Source organism: Oncorhynchus nerka, linkage group LG20 (assembly GCF_034236695.1).
Source record: "Oncorhynchus nerka isolate Pitt River linkage group LG20, Oner_Uvic_2.0, whole genome shotgun sequence".
NCBI classification, from domain to species: domain Eukaryota; kingdom Metazoa; phylum Chordata; class Actinopteri; order Salmoniformes; family Salmonidae; genus Oncorhynchus; species Oncorhynchus nerka.
This window is the reverse complement of record NC_088415.1, coordinates 83,269,296-83,288,355: the sequence shown is the minus strand read 5'-3', so window position 1 is coordinate 83,288,355 and position 19,060 is coordinate 83,269,296. Positions and strand designations below refer to the sequence as shown.

Below are 19,060 nucleotides of genomic sequence, written 5' to 3'. Positions count from 1 at the left end.
CAGGCTCATTGTAATGGCTGGAGTGGAATAAATGGAATGGAGTCAAACATGTGGTTTCCATATGTTCAATGTGTTTGATACCGTTTTATGGATTCCATTCCAGTCATTACAATGAGACCATCCTCCTATTGCTCCTCTCACCAATCCTCTCTGATGCACAGCTACATCCTTTTTAAACACTGTTATTGGACTTTCAGGAATGCCATGCCTAACATAAGTAGTGAGCAGTGGAGGCTGCTGAGGGGAGGACGGCTCATAATAATGGCTGGAAATTAGCGAATGCCCTCTGCATGTTTGATGTATTTGATACCATTCCACCTACTCCGCTCCAGCCATTACCACTAGCCTGTCCTCCCCAATTAAGGCGCCACGAACCCAAATGCCTCATTCCGAGATCACATACTGCAGGGCTGGGCTACTGTCCACTGGAATGGGTTGCTGCTGCCCTCTGCTGGTGTTTTGGTAAATGTCAGCCAGGACAATGACAGTTTGTTTCTTATTTCTATTTCTGGTGTGTTTTTACACTACCTGTTATTCTACCTGTTTATTTTTAGTGCTACATTGATATTGATTACTGCATTGTTGGGTTTTGGAGTTCGCAAGAAAGGCATTTCACTGTACCTGTGCACTTGTTTTGGCCAGTGTAGGCCGTCATTGTAAATAAGAATGTGTTCTTAACTGACTTGCCTAGTTAAATAAAGGTGACATTTGACATAAAAACTTGAAACTCTGTGATGGTTTATTATCATCACCCATGGTAAGAACATCCATGGGTGATGACTAATATTGTAGCCTCTGCCAAGTCATTCACCTGAAGCCGAGGCTAGCGATGAGATTCATTTTATTTTATATTTTTTGTTTATATTCATGCATTTCTCCTCCAATCCACTAGGTGGCGTTACAGTTTATATTCACAAGAACACATATCCTGTCTGAAACGTCAGCATATTTTACCAGCTCTCTGGAAAAGGCTGTCAACTGAGAAGTTGGAAAAACTGCAAAAATGGTAAATATACTCTCGTCATATACTGTCAACATTAAACATGTTATGCTATTACTTGTCTTGTGCATTTCTATGTCTGGTGTTTGTTTCTTTTGAAATGGATGACGTTGGATTTGTGATATAAACTTTCACCGGTCAGCTAAACGCTAGGTTCCAGCGTGGTGATATGGCGCTCAAAGGCCTTACTTTGACATTTCCTAGTAATAAATAATGTCATGCCAATTGCATAACGTGTTTGTTGTTAATATATCGGCCTGCTTATCTTCCATGCGAATGAAACTGGTCATTGTGTGAAGAAGTCGTCAGTCGATACTCTTGCTTGAAAGTCCTAACGTTACCTAGCAAGTTAAGTTTGTAAATTGGCGACCAGTCTGAAGAAAAGTGTTTCAACAGCTAGCTGTTTCATGGAGAACTTACACTGCAGTAATATGTATTGCACGTTAGGTGAGTGACACCCATGTCACCAGAAACATGCAATGGCAGCTCTCACCTCTCCTCTCCACAGGGCTTCGTGAAAGTAGTGAAAAGTAAGGCGTACTTCAAGAGATACCAGGTGAAATTCAGGAGAAGGCGAGGTGAATAATCATACCATTTTGTTTATGTAATGCACATTTACGAACCACGGACTCAATAGATCTTAAAACAGTGTTAAATTGGCATATTTTAATGGTGAATACTAACCAGTCAACTTGTGCGTTAAATTCGCTGCTTCTTAATGATGATTCCAAGATCTCTGAGCAATATGTAGTTGGTCCTTCATTTGCGACGGCTGATGTTTTTTTGTTCTTTCAAGACGGGGCTGAGAGAAGCAAGTTAGTCTTGTAATTGTCAATGTCCTCTTGGCTAATGCTGGCATACTAACCAGTTGTGTGATTTGTCTTTGACAGAGGGTAAGACTGACTACTTTGCCCGTAAGCGCCTGGTCATCCAAGACAAGAACAAGTACAACACACCCAAATACAGGATGATTGTGAGGTTCTCCAACAGAGATATCTGTTGCCAGGTGATTGCTGGTGGGCTGTTGCATGCAGACTTGGTGTGATTTCAACAACTATTTAGATTTGTAAAAAAACATCCTGGCCCTTACCACTTTCGTCAATTGCTTCAGATTGCCTACGCCAAGATCGAGGGAGACCAGATTGTCGCTGCTGCCTATTCCCATGAGCTGCTCAAATATGGCATCACCGTGGGACTGACAAATTACGCTGCAGCTTACTGCACGGGCCTTCTGCTGGCCCGCAGGGTAAGGGTAGCACACACACACAACCTATGACATGCTTACACATACTGAAGTCTCAAACAGAGAAGAATGCATAGCTACATGTCCTTGTACAATCCCATAGAGATGGCCACATATGCGCAAGCATGCACACTCATGCTAAGATTTTCTGCTTTTTCTCAGTTCATTTTTCTGTTTTCATGAGGTAGATTGTTGACATCACTGATTCAACAGGCATGACTTCCCCTTGAGTGAAGTTGTATGTCATGGTATTGATGGCACCTGTGTAGCCGTTCATCTGCAGTTCTGCACTGGCAAAGGATACTTTTTTTAAATGAAGGGAGAGGAATTGTTGCTGATGTTGGGTTTGGGGGCTTTTGACTAAAACCTTCCACCAGAGCCAGAACCCGTATCATTGTGCTGACAAAGCAAGACAGACCTGGGCTTTGTGGACTTTGTGTATAGATTTGATGCTAGCAAATGCTTATTTTTTTCTAATACACTGAACTCTTTGATTTTGTGGGGGTGTGTAAGCTGGTGTGGGGATATTCCTTAACTGAGTCTGATATCCAGCAGCACAGTAGTTAATGCAATGAATGTTCAGTTTATCAAGATTCTATTCATTAGACGATATGAATTGTCAACAGGGGTTGCTGCTAATTTTTAGACTATATTTCTCTAATGAAACATCTTTGTCTCCTCAGCTGCTGAACAAGTTCGGCCTGGATCAGGTGTACGAGGGCCAGGTGGAGGTGACTGGAGACGAGTTCAACGTGGAGAGTATAGACGGCCAGCCGGGGGCCTTCACGTGTTTCCTAGACGCCGGGCTCGCCAGGACGTCCACAGGAAACAAGGTGTTCGGAGCACTAAAGGGTGCTGTCGACGGTGGGCTCTCAATTCCTCACAGGTTAGTTTGAGATTTTGGCAATTAAGTTCTTTATCTACCCCACCAGTCAGATGAACTCATGGATATCATTTGTCTTTTCGTCTGAGATATTAAAACTAGAATCCTTAATTTTTCTAGGCGCACTGGTGCTCCTAAATTAAAATTCCAGGTCACAAAGCAAAATATTTAGGCGGATGTGCACTTTAGAGGCGGCAGGTAGCCTAGTGGTTAGAGCATTGGGCCAGTTGGATTGATTGTATGTATGGAGGAAGTTTTTAACTAGCGTTAGTGCAATGACGAAGTCTATGGGAACAGCTGTTCCTGAGACCAGTCATTGCGCTAACTAACACAGTTTTGCACACTAATGCTAACCAAACTCTCAACTTCCTTGATACTGGATGCAGAGATGTCAAAATGGTATCATGAGTTCATTGGACTCTGGGGGGGAGTAGATTAATGACTTCATGATCAAAATCACTAACTATCCCTTTAAGTGCAGCATAAAGCTGAATATGTATCCCCTTTTTTGCCCATCTAAGACTTGAAGTGTCCTATATGATCAACACAGAGGGGTAGAGGATGATAGTTCTCTCATAAACCTGTAGTGAAGGCTGAACACCTCATTGCGGATCCTGTCGGGAGATACAATGTGTCCATGTCTCTTCACCGTGGATTTGTTTGTGTGATGAATGATCAAGACCAGACCATCTGCCCTGTAAAAAGACATGGCCTTTGTCATTATACAATGTGATTCTGGAAAAACTTGTTTTATTTGACTGTTCAAAGTCATTAAATCAACCCAAGTAATCCAGTGTTGTACCACATCACCATCCTCTTCTCAGCACAAAACGATTCCCTGGCTACGACGTGGAGAGCAAAGAGTTCAACACAGAGATGCATCGCAAACACATCATGGGCATGAACGTGTCGGACTACATGAGCTACCTGATGGAGGAGGACGAAGACGCCTACAAGAAACAGTTCTCGCGCTTCATAAAGAACGGAGTCACGCCAGACACAGTAAGTCCGTTTGCACATCCCACTGAATTAGATATTAGAAGTGTAATGCTGCCAGACTGATGGTAGTTACTCCTTGTGTGTGAGGGTATCAGTTGGTTTGGCAACTCCTTTCTCACACAGTTTGCTGTGTAAATTTGCTGCCTCTTGAGGATTTTTCCAAGATCTCTGAGCAACTTGTAGTTGGTCCTTCAATTGCGACAGCTGATGTTTTTTTGTTCTTTCAAGACGGGGCTGAGAGAAGCGAGATTAATTACCAGTGCTGAAAGGTTATTTGTCTGTGTTTTGTGACTCTCGTCCCGAAACCACTACCCTAACTCTGTCTAAACAATGTGTCATTCTTTCAGGTAGAGGAGATGTACAAGAAAGCACACACCGCCATCAGAGAGAACCCAGTCCACGAAAAGAAACCCAAAAAAGACGTCAAAAAGAAGAGGTGGGTTTGTCACTGTTGCTGGATTTCTGCTTGGGAACACTTTGGAGTAGTGCTTCTTTATGATGATACAAAGTACGCTGAGCAAAATGTAGTTGGTCCTTCATTTGCAACGGCTGATGTCCATTGTCCTTTCAAGACGGGGCTGAGAGAAGCAACCTGTATACTGTATATCCACTTGTAGTATTAAAAACATTTGAGCGGTCTGCCATTTGTTGTTTACTGTGCTGATGGTTAATGGGGGCATTGTTTTCTGTCGCAGGTGGAACCGCGCCAAACTTTCGCTGGCACAGAGAAAGGACCGCGTCGCCCAGAAAAAGGCCAGCTTTCTACGAGCACAGGAAGCAGAGGCAGCGGACGGTTAGAGGGACGGGGACCACTGCCCGTTCCAAAGACAACCACTGCACATTGGCTTAATACATTTATTGCAAATGACTTCACTTTGCTCTCTATGGAAATACTGCCAGTGTGGTGTGTGTGTTAGACATTTTGGGGAAATTCTGGTGTGATTGAATGATAGACCTGATGGAAAACTTTATTTTTTGACAAGTAATTGGGTATGATGAAACGTATTGGTTATTACATTTCCTCAGACTGTCACTGCATACTACAGTCAGGATCATCCACAACTCGGCTGACAAAGAAATTAAGATGAGACCACAGTGAGTGGTATGTGGTTTTATTGTGCAAAATCATGCTGGTTCAAACCTCAAGAAAACATACATCGTTCCCTCAAAATCAGCTGTGTGCTTCAGCTCCTTCAGAAACCAGACAGGGCTTCCTGTTTAAAAGATAGTGACCTTATCCTTTAAAAGAATGTAGAAACAGGAAGTTGAATAAAGCGAGCAGTTCATGTACAGTACCTCCTTCATACGTGGTTGACTAATTCCAAGTTTTATAGTTCTCTTGTATATGACACAAGTACTCATGAGACGCTACACGGTTAGTGGAAAACTACAAGTGAAAATGTACATGGTACACAAACCAAGAATAATGGCTCGTCATAGGCCGATTCAGCAATGCCATTAAACAAGTGAGGGTGGAAATGTCCAGCGATGTGGATGACACCTGGGTACATTCCAATGTCTCCTGAGGTGTACCCTATCTGCTATTTCCCGTAAATCTAAAAGCATTGGATTGGTTGAGGTACAGGGAGTTTCCACCATATTTGTTATACCAGTCATTTTCTTTCAAATCAGAAGGGAACAAGTGCACACTGGAATGGAGATAATTGGAACAATACTGTAGACCTCTATAATACTGTTTCTTCAGATAGATTCCTTGGTCACGTTGAAGAAACTGAAATGTGCAAGTGTACTAATTCCTATGTATAGTTCATAACTTACCACAAATGTTCCATCTGTTTTTTCCAAGAGGAGGAAAAGACTACATGAGCCCCGTTGTAAACAGCAGCTCTACAGTTATTTTCCAGCATCCTGAACAGGAATTATAATTATTATTCTTCCAATGAGTCAGGAAAACATAAAACAATGTAGTACGTCTTGAATGAACGATCCACCCATTTTGAATGTTATAGTATTTCTTGCCTGCTTGAACAGCAATAGCTCAGACACATGACCACATGAAATGACCCCTGGAATCAATAGAACATCACTCAGATGCACAAACACAATAACGTTCAAAATGGGTGAATCTTGCCTTTTAAGTATTTGAGGACTCGGTTGTGTTGTCCCCTCATGAGTCTTTAGTGTGGGATATCTGTCTCCACAGCAGGGCCTTGAGGTTGTTCAGAATCAGGGAGTGCTCCATGTCCATCTGTCCCGCCGAGCCTCTGAGGGCCATGCAGGCGTACAGCTGCCTCTCTAACTCCTCCCTCAGCTCTGACGGCGCCCCTCTCAGAAGGTAGTCACTCAGCGCCCCGCATGCCTTGGCCAGGTTGGGCTGGGTCACCTCCTCCCTGCATCGTTTCTGAGCCATGTCACACGATGTCCTGCAGTCCGGCCCCAGCACACAGTCGTCGTCCTTCTCGCAGTGCAGCGCGCGCATGGTTCGCCGGAACGCGTCCTCAGAGACGATGGCCCTGGGGTCAGTGAGGCGGAGGTCGTGGCGGTCCGTGTAGCCGAAATGGTTGGCGCTCAGGTCACACATGAGGAAGCTGCCGTAGTTGCCGTGGAAGATGTCCTCCACCAGCTCCAGGAGACCCATGGAGATCTTGGCTTTGCGGGGCCAAGAGGGTGTGAACCACTGGTCCATGCTGCGTCGGGCCTCACTGGGGACCCAGGCCTCAAGTGGCCAGGGGAGGCCGAGACCATACAGGGGGCCGTAGGGGACCCTCTCGGTCACGTACAGGTCCCCACAGAAGCCCAGCAGCCGAGGGGTGTGGCCCCGGTCCTGGAGGAGCAGGCCCAGCAGCACCTCATCCAACTGGAGAAGAGCCCAGGCTGAACGGGCCTCAGGGAGGGAGATGTGCCCGTCCTTGTTGCCGTCGGCGACGGTGAGGATCTTGGTCACCAGGCTGGCCAGGTTGACCTGCTCGCCCAGCTTTGACTTTAGACGGAAGGAGTTAGGGAAGCGGATGTAGGAAGAAAAGGAAAAGAAGTTAAGGTGATGTTCTCATGCTCAATCTGGAGATTTTGGTAAAACTGATCACTTTCAACAAAAGACACATTTTAGTTGTAATGCTATGCTGTTGTTGCCATTGTGACACAGCATATACTAAAGTCAAAGCAGCAGGAGTTCCAGAACCTTGAAGTGATTGAAGACCATCTCTCTGAACTTCTTCACAGACGTGCCGCGGGTGGGTTTGTCGAAGACTGCAGCCTCCCTCCGGGGCTCCGGCTCTTCTCCTAGCTCATGGTGCAGCACCTCCCCCACCCGGCAGCGGATCACCCCGTCCACGTCACCCCAACCACCTGTGTAAACCTGAGGGCCCAGGCAAGGGGAACGAGAAGGACAACCACACCCAAGTTAGTAGAATTACATTATTATAGAATGACATTATTATACACCTACAGTCGATAAGAAGAACCGATGGTTCTGACTTATTCTTCTGGACTGACTGCATGGGAAATACTATAGTGAACTTCTACTGAAGACACCACACCCTTCAATAAAACCATTGGCTACATACTGGAACTTGCTAAAGTGCCTTCTTGAGTCGACATTAGGGCTGTAGGTCCCGGTTGTAGTAGGTTGTCCCAAGATGCATTGATCTAAGGTTGGTTTTACAAAACCTGGATCTGTACTTAGAACAAACCAAGACTACTTGTACAGTACAGGGCTCAATAAAAAAAAAACGTATTTAACTAGGCAAGTCAGTTAAGAACAAATTCTTATTTATAATGACGGCCTACCGGGGAACAGTGGGTTAACTGCCATGTTCACTCCGCCCTTTCTCACCTGGACAAAAGGAACACCTATGTGAGAATGCTGTTCATCGACTACAGGTCAGCGTTCAACACCATAGTGCCCATGAAGCTCATCACTTAGCTAAGGACCCTGGGACTAAACACCTCCCTCTGCAACTGGATCCTGGACTTCCTGACGGGCCCCCAGGTGGTAAGAGTAGGCAACAACATGTCTGCAACGCTGATCCTTAACACTGGGGCCCCTCAGGGGTGTGTACTTAGTCCTATCCTGTATTCCCTGTTCACCCATGACTGCATGGCCAAGCACGACTCCAAAACCATCATTAAGTTTGCTGACAACACAACAGACGGCCTATAGGGAGTAGGTCAGAGAACTGGCAGTGTGGTGCCCGGACAACAACTTCTCCCTTTACGTGAGCAAGACTAAGGAGCTGATCGTGGACTACAGGAAAAGGAGGGCTGAACAGGCCCCCGTTAACATCAACGGGGCTGTAGTGGAGCGGGTCGAGAGTTAAGTTCCTTGGTGTCCACATCACCAACGAACTATCATGGTCCAAACATACCAAGACAGGTGTGAAGAGAGCACGACAAAAACTTTTTCCCCTCAGGAGACTGAAAAGATTTGGCATGGGCCCTCAGATCCTCAAAAGGTTCTACAGCTGCACCATCGCGAGCATCCTGACCGGTTGCATCACTGCCTGCTATGGCAACTGCTCAGCATCTGACCGTAAGGCGCTACAGAGGGTAATGCAAACTGCCCAGTACATCACGGGCCAAGCTTCCTGCCATCCAGGATGTGTCGGAGAAAAGCCCATAAAAATTTCAGAGACTCCAGTCACCCAAGTTATAGACTGTTTTCTCTGCTACCGCACGGCAAGCGGTTGCGGAGGGTCAAAACTAGGACCAAAATGATTCTCAACAGCTTCTATCCCCAAGCCATTAGACTACTGAACAATTCATGAAAATCGCCACCGGACAATTTACATTGACCCCCCCCCCCTCTTGTACACTGCTGCTACTCGCTGTTTGTTTGTTACCTATGCATAGTCACTTCGCCCCCACCTACATGGACAGATTACCTCAACTAGTCTGTACCCCAGCACACTGACTCTGTACCGGTGCCCCCTGTATATAACCTCCACACTGACTCAGTACCGGTGCCCCCTGTATATAACCTCCACACTGACTCGGTACCGGTGCCCCCTGTATATAACCTCCACACTGACTCTGTACCGGTGCCCCCTGTATATAACCTCCACACTGACTCTGTACCGGTGCCCCCTGTATATAACCTCCACACTGACTCGGTACCGGTAGCCCCTGTATATAACCTCCACACTGACTCAGTACCGGTGCCCCCTGTATATAACCTCCACACTGACTCGGTACCGGTGCCCCCTGTATATAACCTCCACACTGACTCGGTACCGGTGCCCCCTGTATATAACCTCCACACTGACTCGGTACCGGTGCCCCCTGTATATAATCTCCACACTGACTCGGCACCGTGCCCCTGTATATAACCTCCACACTGACTCCCCTGGTACCGGTGCCCCCTGTATATAACCTCCACACTGACTCAGTACCGGTGCCCCCTGTATATGACCTCCACACTGACTCTGTACCGGTGCCCCTGTATATGACCTCCACACTGACTCGGTACCGGTGCCCCTGTATATGACCTCCACACTGACTCGGTACCGGTGCCCCTGTATATGACCTCCACACTGACTCTGTACCGGTGCCCCTGTATATGACCTCCACACTGACTCGGTACCGGTGCCCCTGTATATAACCTCCACACTGACTCGGTACCGGTGCCCCTGTATATGACCTCCACACTGACTCTGTACCGTGCCCCTGTATATGACCTCCACACTGACTCGGTACCGTGCCCCCTGTATATGACCTCCACACTGACTCGGTACCGGTGCCCCTGTATATGACCTCCACACTGACTCTGTACCGGTGCCCCTGTATATGACCTCCACACTGACTCGGTACCGGTGCCCCTGTATATAACCTCCACACTGACTCGGCACCGGTGCCCCCTGTATATGACCTCCACACTGACTCTGTACCGGTGCCCCCTGTATATAACCTCCACACTGACTCTGTACCGGTGCCCCCTGTATATGACCTCCACACTGACTCGGTACCGGTGCCCCTGTATATAACCTCCACACTGACTCGGTACCGGTGCCCCTGTATATAACCTCCACACTGACTCGGTACCGGTGCCCCCTGTATATGACCTCCACACTGACTCAGTACTGGTGCCCCCTGTATATAACCTCCACACTGACTCGGTACCGGTGCCCCTGTATATAACCTCCACACTGACTCGGTCCACCGGTGCCCCTGTATATGACCTCCACACTGACTCGGTACCGGTGCCCCTGTATATGACCTCCACACTGACTCGGTACCGGTGCCCCCTGTATATAACCTCCACACTGACTCGGTACCGGTGCCCCCTGTATATGACCTCCACACTGACCTCCACACTGACGGTACCGGTGCCCCTATATATGACCTCCACACTGACTCGGTACCGGTGCCCCTGTATATGACCTCCACACTGACTCTGTACCGGTGCCCCTGTATATAACCTCCACACTGACTCTGTACCGGTGCCCCTGTATATAACCTCCACACTGACTCTGTACCGGTGCCCCCTGTATATGACCTCCACACTGACTCGGTACCGGTGCCCCCTGTATATAACCTCCACACTGACTCTGTACCGGTGCCCCCTGTATATAACCTCCACACTGACTCGGTACCGGTGCCCCCTGTATATAACCTCCACACTGACTCTGTACCGGTGCCCCCTGTATATGACCTCCACACTGACTCTGTACCGGTGCCCCCTGTATATGACCTCCACACTGACTCGGTACCGGTGCCCCCTGTATATGACCTCCACACTGACTCGGTACCGGTGCCCCCTGTATATAACCTCCACACTGACTCGGTACCGGTGCCACCTGTATTTCGCCTCGTTATTCTTATTGTGTTATTTTTTATTATTACTTTTTATTTTAGTCTACTTGGTAAATATGTTCTTCTTCTTGAACTGTACTGTTGGTTAAGGGCTTGTAAGCAAAGCATTTCACGGTAAAGTCTACACTTGTTGTATTCGGCGCATGTGGCAAATAAAGTTTGATTTGATTTACAGTAACCCCTGCAGGTCAAAGGTAGGGTCTGTTACCTCACCTGGTGGTTGGGGCTGGTAGAGAGACATCTTCCCAGGTAGAGGGTGTCTTTGTCACACAGACTGCTGCAGGCCGAGCCGTCAATGATGCCCCTCCTGTATTTGTCACACTGACAAGTGGAGGGTTGGTGTTAGTCTCTTCCTCTCCACTTATTTACTCAATACAACAATATGCTAGGTATTACAAAGTCAGAACCATAGCGCTTAAACCACTTGTGACAGATTTTAATCTTAGTGACCTCGCTATTGTTTTATTTCTATGGTCAAGAACCAACAACACTTCACTCAAGATGAAAGTTAACTGCCACAGACTGCCCCAAAGACCTTCCACTAACTTATTTCTCTGTTTGACGCTCGCATGTTACATGAACACTGGGTGGCAGTGTTTAGCCAAGTACGAATGAAATCAGTCTCGTGGTAGCAGTTCTGGTAACAGCAAGGGTCCGAATGCCAAATAGCTTGTCTTTGAGCCTTTGTGTCTGTAAACTTCATAAGTCTCAGTGCTCTAACCCTCAACGGTTGAATGAGATGGATGATGTCAAAACGGAGGAGTATTAAATGGGTGATGCTCTTTACAAGGGTCCCCCAACCGGCAGCCTGCGAGCCAAATTTGGCCCGCGTATGATTATTATTATTTTTAATTTTTAAATTTTTTTGGGACATAAAAGACCATAAAAACACCAGCAAATCAGGTGCAAGTTATTTACATTTTGGAAATCTGTTCCAAAGTATTCCCATAAAAGAGAAACGTGATCGTATACAAATGTAAGCAAGGTTTGAAATGTTGTTTCAGTTCAACATTATGGGCTTCTTGAGGTCAATTTGCTCTGGCCCCCTGACCATCCACTCAGGAAAACATAATCGTCCCGCCACTGAATCTAGTTAATGATTCCTGCTCTGCACTACAGCAGTGCTAGTACAACTACTAAAAATCTCATCACATTTTATTAGTTACATAACACATATTTAGCAGATGTTATTGCGTGTGTAGCGAAACGCTCGTGTTCCCAGCTCCAACAGTGCAGTAGTATCTAACAATTCACAACAATACACACAAATCTAAAAGTAAAAGAATGGATTAAGAAACAGACACATGTTCCAGTATCACAGTAGAACTGGGTCGTGACCTGGCTGGTCCAGCAGTTAGTACCGCCGATCGGCCACCCCCATATTATGTAGTCATTCCAATCTGTCCCATAGCCTGTTTGACACACTCCTCCTGTCATTCCTGTTCCCCCTAACGACTGTCTATCAATTCAAGCATAACAATATGAAAGTTGGTCATGAATATGATATGTCAGATGTGTCTGTACTCACTATGGAGTTCTTGCACTCATGTCCTCGGCACAGCTCGGTGTAGTTGGAATACTGGACGTAGATCACCCAGCCTCCCACGAACACTGTCAGCCAGGTGAGGAACAGGTATTTCACCCGCACAAAGGAGATACGGGCCTGTAGGGATCAAACAGAGAAAGTCGGTTGGTTGATTGCTTCATTCCCTTTAAATGCATGAGCATGCGTCAACGAGTTCTACCATGTAATGTTGTGAAATTATAGTGTGCCGAGCACCTACCCTACATAGTAAACATCACACCATGTGATATAACTATTTGTATATTAAGTTCAGTTGGTTGATGTTATTTGATTGTCAATGCATCAGAAACAATGGATTTTTCACTAATTTCATGATCTGGTTAAGGTGAGCTATTCTGTTATGATTTATAACAGTGATTCCCAACCAGGGGTACTAGGACTCCAGGGATACTTGGCCTATCCACAGAGGTACTTGGCCTATCCACAGAGGTACTTGGCCTATCCACAGGGGTACTTGGCCTATCCACAGAGGTACTTGGCCTATCCACAGGGGTACTTGGCCTATCCACAGGGGTACTTGGCCTATCCACAGGGGTACCTGGCCTATCCACAGGGGTACCTGGCCTATCCACAGGGGTACTTGGCCTATCCACAGGGGTACTTGACCTATCCACAGGGGTACTTGGCCTATCCACAGGGGTACTTGGCCTATCCACAGAGGTACTTGGCCTATCCACAGGGGTACTTGGCCTATCCACAGGGGTACTTGGCCTATCCACAGGGGTACTTGGCCTATCCACAGGGGTACTTGGCCTATCCACAGGGGTACTTGGCCTATCCACAGAGGTACTTGACCTATCCACAGGGGTACTTGGCCTATCCACAGGGGTACTTGGCCTATCAACAGGGATACTTGACCTATCCACAGGGATACTTGACCTATCAGGGGTACTTGACCTATCCACAGGGGTACTTGACCTATCAGGGGTACTTGACCTATTAGGGATACTTGGCCTATCCACAGGGGTCTGTCTCCTCACCACTGGTGTCCCCCAGGGCTCTGTTCTAGGCCCTCTCCTATTCTCGCTATACACCAAGTCACTTGGCTCTGTCATAACCTCACATGGTCTCTCCTATCATTGCTATGCAGACGACACACAATTAATCTTCTCCTTTCCCCCTTCTGATGACCAGGTGGCGAATCGCATCTCTGCATGTCTGGCAGACATATCAGTGTGGATGACGGATCACCACCTCAAGCTGAACCTCGGCAAGACGGAGCTGCTCTTCCTCCCGGGGAAGGACTGCCCGTTCCATGATCTCGCCATCACGGTTGACAACTCCATTGTGTCCTCGTCCCAGAGCGCTAAGAACCTTGGCGTGATCCTGGACAACACCCTGTCGTTCTCAAATAACATCAAGGCGGTGGCCCGTTCCTGTAGGTTCATGCTCTACAACATCCGCAGAGTACGACCCTGCCTCACACAGGAAGCGGCGCATGTCCTAATCCAGGCACTTGTCATCTCCCGTCTGGATTACTGCAACTCGCTGTTGGCTGGGCTCCCTGCCTGTGCCATTAAACCCCTACAACTCATCCAGAACGCCGCAGCCCGTCTGGTGTTCAACCTTCCCAAGTTCTCTCACGTCACCCCGCTCCTCCGCTCTCTCCACTGGCTTCCAGTTGAAGCTCGCATCCGCTACAAGACCATGGTGCTTGCCTACGGAGCTGTGAGGGGAACGGCACCTCAGTACCTCCAGGCTCTGATCAGGCCCTACACCCAAACAAGGGCACTGCGTTCATCCACCTCTGGCCTGCTCGCCTCCCTACCACTGAGGAAGTACAGTTCCCGCTCAGCCCAGTCAAAACTGTTCGCTGCTCTGGCCCCCCAATGGTGGAACAAACTCCCTCACGACGCCAGGACAGCGGAGTCAATCACCACCTTCCGGAGACACCTGAAACCCCACCTCTTTAAGGAATACCTAGGATAGGATAAAGTAATCCTTCTCACCCCCCTTAAAAGACCTAGATGCACTATTGTAAAGTGGCTGTTCCACTGGATGTCATAAGGTGAAAGCACCAATTTGTAAGTCGCTCTGGATAAGAGCGTCTGCTAAATGACTTAAATGTAAATGTAATGTTAAATGGAACTCAAGCAGAAGAACATTTGAGGTGCCAGTACTCAGCTCCGGTGATCTCCTGCCCAAGTCAAGCCCTGGGCTAAAGGCTATGTCACAGGTCTCATATCATCTGACAAGATAACTTTTTAAAACTTTATTTAACCTTTAACTAGGCAAGTCAGTTAAGAACAAATTCTTATTTACAATGACGGCCTACCAAATGGCAAAAGGCCTCCTGCGGGGACGGAGGCTGGGATTAAAAATATAAATAAATGCAATAAAAATATAGGACAAAACACACATCACGACAAGAGACAATACAACACTACATAAAGAGAGACCTAAGACAACAACATAGCATGGCAGCAACACATGACAACACTGCATGGTAGCAGCACAAAACAGGGTACACACATTATTGGGCACAGACAATAGCACAAACTGCAAGAAGGTAGAGACAACAATACATCACGCAAAGAAGCCACAACTGTCAGTAAGAGTGTTCATGATTGAGTCTTTGAATCAAGTGATTGAGATCAAACTGTCCAGTTTGAGTGTTTGTTGCAGCTCATTCCAGTCGCTAGATGCAGCGAACTGAAAAGGAGCGACCCAGGGATCTGTGTGCTTTGGGGACCTTTAACAGAATGTGACTGGCAGAACATGTGGAGGATGAGGGCTGCAGTAGATATCTCAGATAGGGGTGAGTGAGGTAAATAGAGTTTTATAACTGCTTATAGGCAGACAGAGGATGTCTGAAAAGTAATTGTGTGAGTGTCAGAGAGTAACTACCTCTACCTGTGCTTGTGTTTCGATGAGGAGCTGTGTGTGTTGATCGATGTGTTTGGTTTGCATGCAGTAATAATACTCCAGTCTCACAAGTTGAAACAGGTGAGATCAAAATTGCACATCTACTAGCTTCCGTCTGATAAGTAAAACAGTTGCAGTCAATGAGGTGCCAAAATGCTAATTGTGTTCGTGTTATGCAACAATAATTCATATAATAATAGGTTTAAAAGACTTCACGCTGTTGGGTTGCACTTTGACTCATAGACAGTTAGCGGCTGTCATGTGTGAGTAACATTTATCCTACAGCCCATTGCTCTTTGCTTCTAAGGGTCTACAGTATGCCATTTTCACGTTCCCTGACACTATTATGCAATAAAGGCTGTCATGATACCCTGCACCCCCCTACTCCAGGCCAGGGCTAGCTCTACAGTAAAAGCATTACTGCATAAGCCCGGCCTGCCACTTAAGTCACCACGGGTCACATCCACTAACGCATGTTTCATAATGCAGTGGCTGTAAAAATAGTCAAATCACCTTTTATTGTTTCAAACACCTCCTTTGCCGAGGGTTAGTCTGTGCAGCTTGCACATAGCACAGACTGTCTTTACACTGAAGGAAATAATAGCTCTTGCTATTGGCCTTGCTCACTCCCACACTGCTCCTTGCTATCTATTTCTCTGTTGCTCTCTCATAACTGCTTCTTAAGGGCAACTCTCAACTACTGAGTGAACACAGTATTTCCTTGCTGTGTTAGTGTGTTGTCAATAAACTTTTTTATAACCTTGCGTTGCTCAAAATAACTAGCCAGGTGCTAGCAAGTGGGGTTAACCTCAGGAATTCACACAGGGTGAAACATCATTTGATGTGGCTGAGAACATAGGTTGTTAGATGTCATAAAGACCCTATGCCAGACAGTATTTCACTTCGCAATCAAATAGTACTGTGCCTATGGCAGCCAAACATTTTGCATTGTGAAGAACTTACATGGCCTGCCAACAAATAGCGTTGTTGCTATGACAGTCTGGCAACACAGAAAAGGGGTTTGGTGCCAGATAGGTGGTGGACTGAGTACTCTGTAAACCTCTCAACCCACTTGTATTAATAAGTAGTCAAGGATCCTTTTATATCTAAACTAGCAAAAACAACAACTATACTCCAATCTCTCTGGCTATACTACATTTAAAGTGTCTGCAATCCTATGAAAGTACAGACAAAAGGTTGAAACTGCTCAACTAAAGTGCCTCTATGGGAAGAAATATATATAAATAAATGGATTTGCTGAGCCACGTTTACATTTCCGGTGTCTGGTCCGGTCAAGTCTGTTTGGATTTATGGTCACCTCATTAATCACTGTAGCAGGCGTATTCTGTTGACCGTCCTGCCAAGAGGCCACATTCTACAGAGAGTAGTAATCTTGTTCTAACACAGGTCTGTTCAGGAGGATGTAGTGTTACAGAACGTTCAGATAGAAATGTGTATTGTAGAACAGATATGATTATCTGTCAGATTGAACAGGGAATCGTGTGTGCTCTATTCGTTCTGATTATATCTGCAATGTTCAGAACATTTCCCCTCTCTGAATACACCACATGCTGTGTTTCAGCAGATAGTGGAACAACTGTTAAGTACAGCTAAACATGGAAATATAATATTATCATGTGCTATTGAATGCCCTCAACACACCCCTACAGCCAGTAGTCAGAAATGTATTCAGGAGCTTGAATAAGTTACATATTAGCTAAGTCTCCATGATATATGTAACAAAAGCAAAGCAAGCCTATCAAGACATTGAGAGCAATGTCAACATTACCACAGTGATGGCTTGGGAACCATCGTGATAGGGCGGTGATGCAAAGCCTGAGTACACAAGCAACTCTATCACATCCAAGTGAGATAAACTTTAATACTATCCAACCCAAAACAAACTAACAGATAGACAGAAACACATATACACACACTGGGTGGCCCCTCTCTCCCTCTTCCCACTAAGGGTTTTATGGTGTAGTGGAATTGCAGGCCCCGAGTGCCCAAAACCCTTAGTTCAGCCATATTATCCAGCACGTCGGATTATTCTTGCTGTCGCACTGGATACACGTAAATCAAATATGCCGCTGGTGGCCTCAGGCAGGGACAAAGGTGACCTACATCCACCCCTTACTGTTGGACGTGACCTGTTATTACGCCATCACCAATTTGTAATGAAATATATAAAACAATATTATGGAAATATTATTACGCCATCACCAATTTGTAATGAAATATAAAACAATATTATGAAAATAGGATCGCAGGACTACATTGGGCCAATGAATTAGCCTACATTCACAAAGAGTGTATAAAGCTATAGTGTAGCCTATAGCCATAGTCTAAAACATCATATTACAGAGTCTGGCATCATTTATTTCTGACAGTTCTTTGGGGTAGCCTATTTTTACAAACCAAATTGACGCACTTCATGGCAGCATGCAAGAATATGCATTTCAGCAAAACAGTATTTTCAATCTCTAAATGTCTAGCTCGTGGCTGTCCTCGCATACATGGCCTTACTGTATAGGCTACTACAAAACCAACATTTGAGTCCCTTCATAATTTTAAGAGGGTGCACTGTGTCCCGCGTGCGTAATATTGCTCGACAAATTGTAGACTGAGCCCAGTCAATATAAAATTGTAAAACGATTTAGAACTGTTACCTGGAAATAGAACGATTTATTTATCCAGGCACGTGGAAACAGACGCCTCGCCATCACAAAAATAGATCATCTCCATACGCGGAGCTGCGAAAGAGAATCCAAATAAATGGAGAATGCATTTCAGTGCATTCCTATGCGTTCGAGGCAGATTCTATTAACACTGAATATATCCGTTGCAGTTATTCTTAGTTACCCTTTCGTGTAGTTACAGCCAAAGTCTGTCTCTGAACGCATCGCTGCTGTCTTGTCCGTGCAGCTGCTGATCACCACCTCACAAGAAAGACCACAGAAAATAAAGGCGCTGGGACGATTTTTTGGCGACGCAAAAGCATTGATCTCCTCCGTGCAAGCAATGCATAACCATCACATTTCCTATGACATTTTCCCTATGAAATCATTTGAAATTCTATGAAATCATTATACATTTATAAATTATAACTCCCCTCTCTCACTAATTCGGAATTTCACGAATGCTTGGATTTGCCATCAAATGTAACTGTTACAGCAGCTCGCAGTCATATAAAGCAACAAGGTTTCAGCCTTTCATTGTTACACAATGTAACAAAACACAACGTAACAGGACTACTTATAGTAACAGAGGTGAATATGGTGTATGGGTATCTATAGCGCCGACAAGTGGACGGTTGATTAATTCATATATTTGATTGGAATTAAAATAATATTACAAATATGAATAACTATAGGCTAGTCTACTACAGCTATACTTCAAAAGTATCCCAGAATAGTAGGTTGCCATGTCCACTATGCACACTAGAATTTAGTTGTGGGCTCACAAGCTGGATATGCAGTCTAGGTGGGACTAAACAATAAGTGTAGATCATAATACTTGGCCAGGTTCTGACAGTAAAACATATATATTTTTAAGTGGGTCGTGGGTGGAAAAGTGTCCTGTCTTCATTTTCAGATATATCGAGTTATATCGAAGATGATTGATATAGTGCCAAGATACATGTCTCTGCCTTTACAATGGGAGTCGTTGTCCACAAAGCGGCATTGCTGGCTGTCTCGCTCCCGCCTTATCCTTTCT

General features: G+C 45.8%; 2 protein-coding genes and 1 non-coding gene across 4 annotated transcripts; 2 read left to right on the top strand and 1 right to left on the bottom strand.

The window, feature by feature from the left end:
* The first annotated feature begins 898 nt into the window (after positions 1–898).
* LOC115103278 (large ribosomal subunit protein uL18-like) lies at positions 899–5,420 on the top strand. The gene is made up of 8 exons (XM_029624121.2): positions 899–1,006; positions 1,509–1,578; positions 1,891–2,006; positions 2,112–2,246; positions 2,927–3,129; positions 3,951–4,128; positions 4,473–4,561; positions 4,821–5,420. The coding sequence occupies exons 1-8, from the start codon at positions 1,004–1,006 to the stop codon at positions 4,921–4,923; spliced, it is 897 nt and encodes a 298-aa protein (XP_029479981.1). The 5' UTR covers positions 899–1,003; the 3' UTR covers positions 4,924–5,420.
* Positions 3,635–3,758, top strand: LOC115103418 (small nucleolar RNA SNORA26). Its single transcript, XR_003859598.2, has one exon. It is a non-coding gene; the product is annotated as a small nucleolar RNA SNORA26 (small nucleolar RNA).
* LOC115103277 (divergent protein kinase domain 1A-like) lies at positions 5,222–18,605 on the bottom strand. 2 transcript variants are annotated; one of them, XM_029624120.2, is made up of 6 exons: positions 18,206–18,605; positions 18,013–18,096; positions 12,422–12,556; positions 11,107–11,214; positions 7,265–7,441; positions 5,222–7,066 (listed from the first exon to the last, which is right to left on the bottom strand). In XM_029624120.2, exons 2-6 carry the CDS (start codon positions 18,064–18,066, stop codon positions 6,254–6,256), a joined length of 1,287 nt encoding a protein of 428 aa, XP_029479980.1. In that variant the 5' UTR covers positions 18,067–18,096; positions 18,206–18,605; the 3' UTR covers positions 5,222–6,253. The 2 variants fall into 2 exon arrangements, with proteins under 2 accessions (XP_029479980.1, XP_064861960.1); XM_065005888.1 differs by having other exon boundaries at positions 18,013–18,605.
* Between the last annotated feature and the right edge of the window lie 455 nt (positions 18,606–19,060).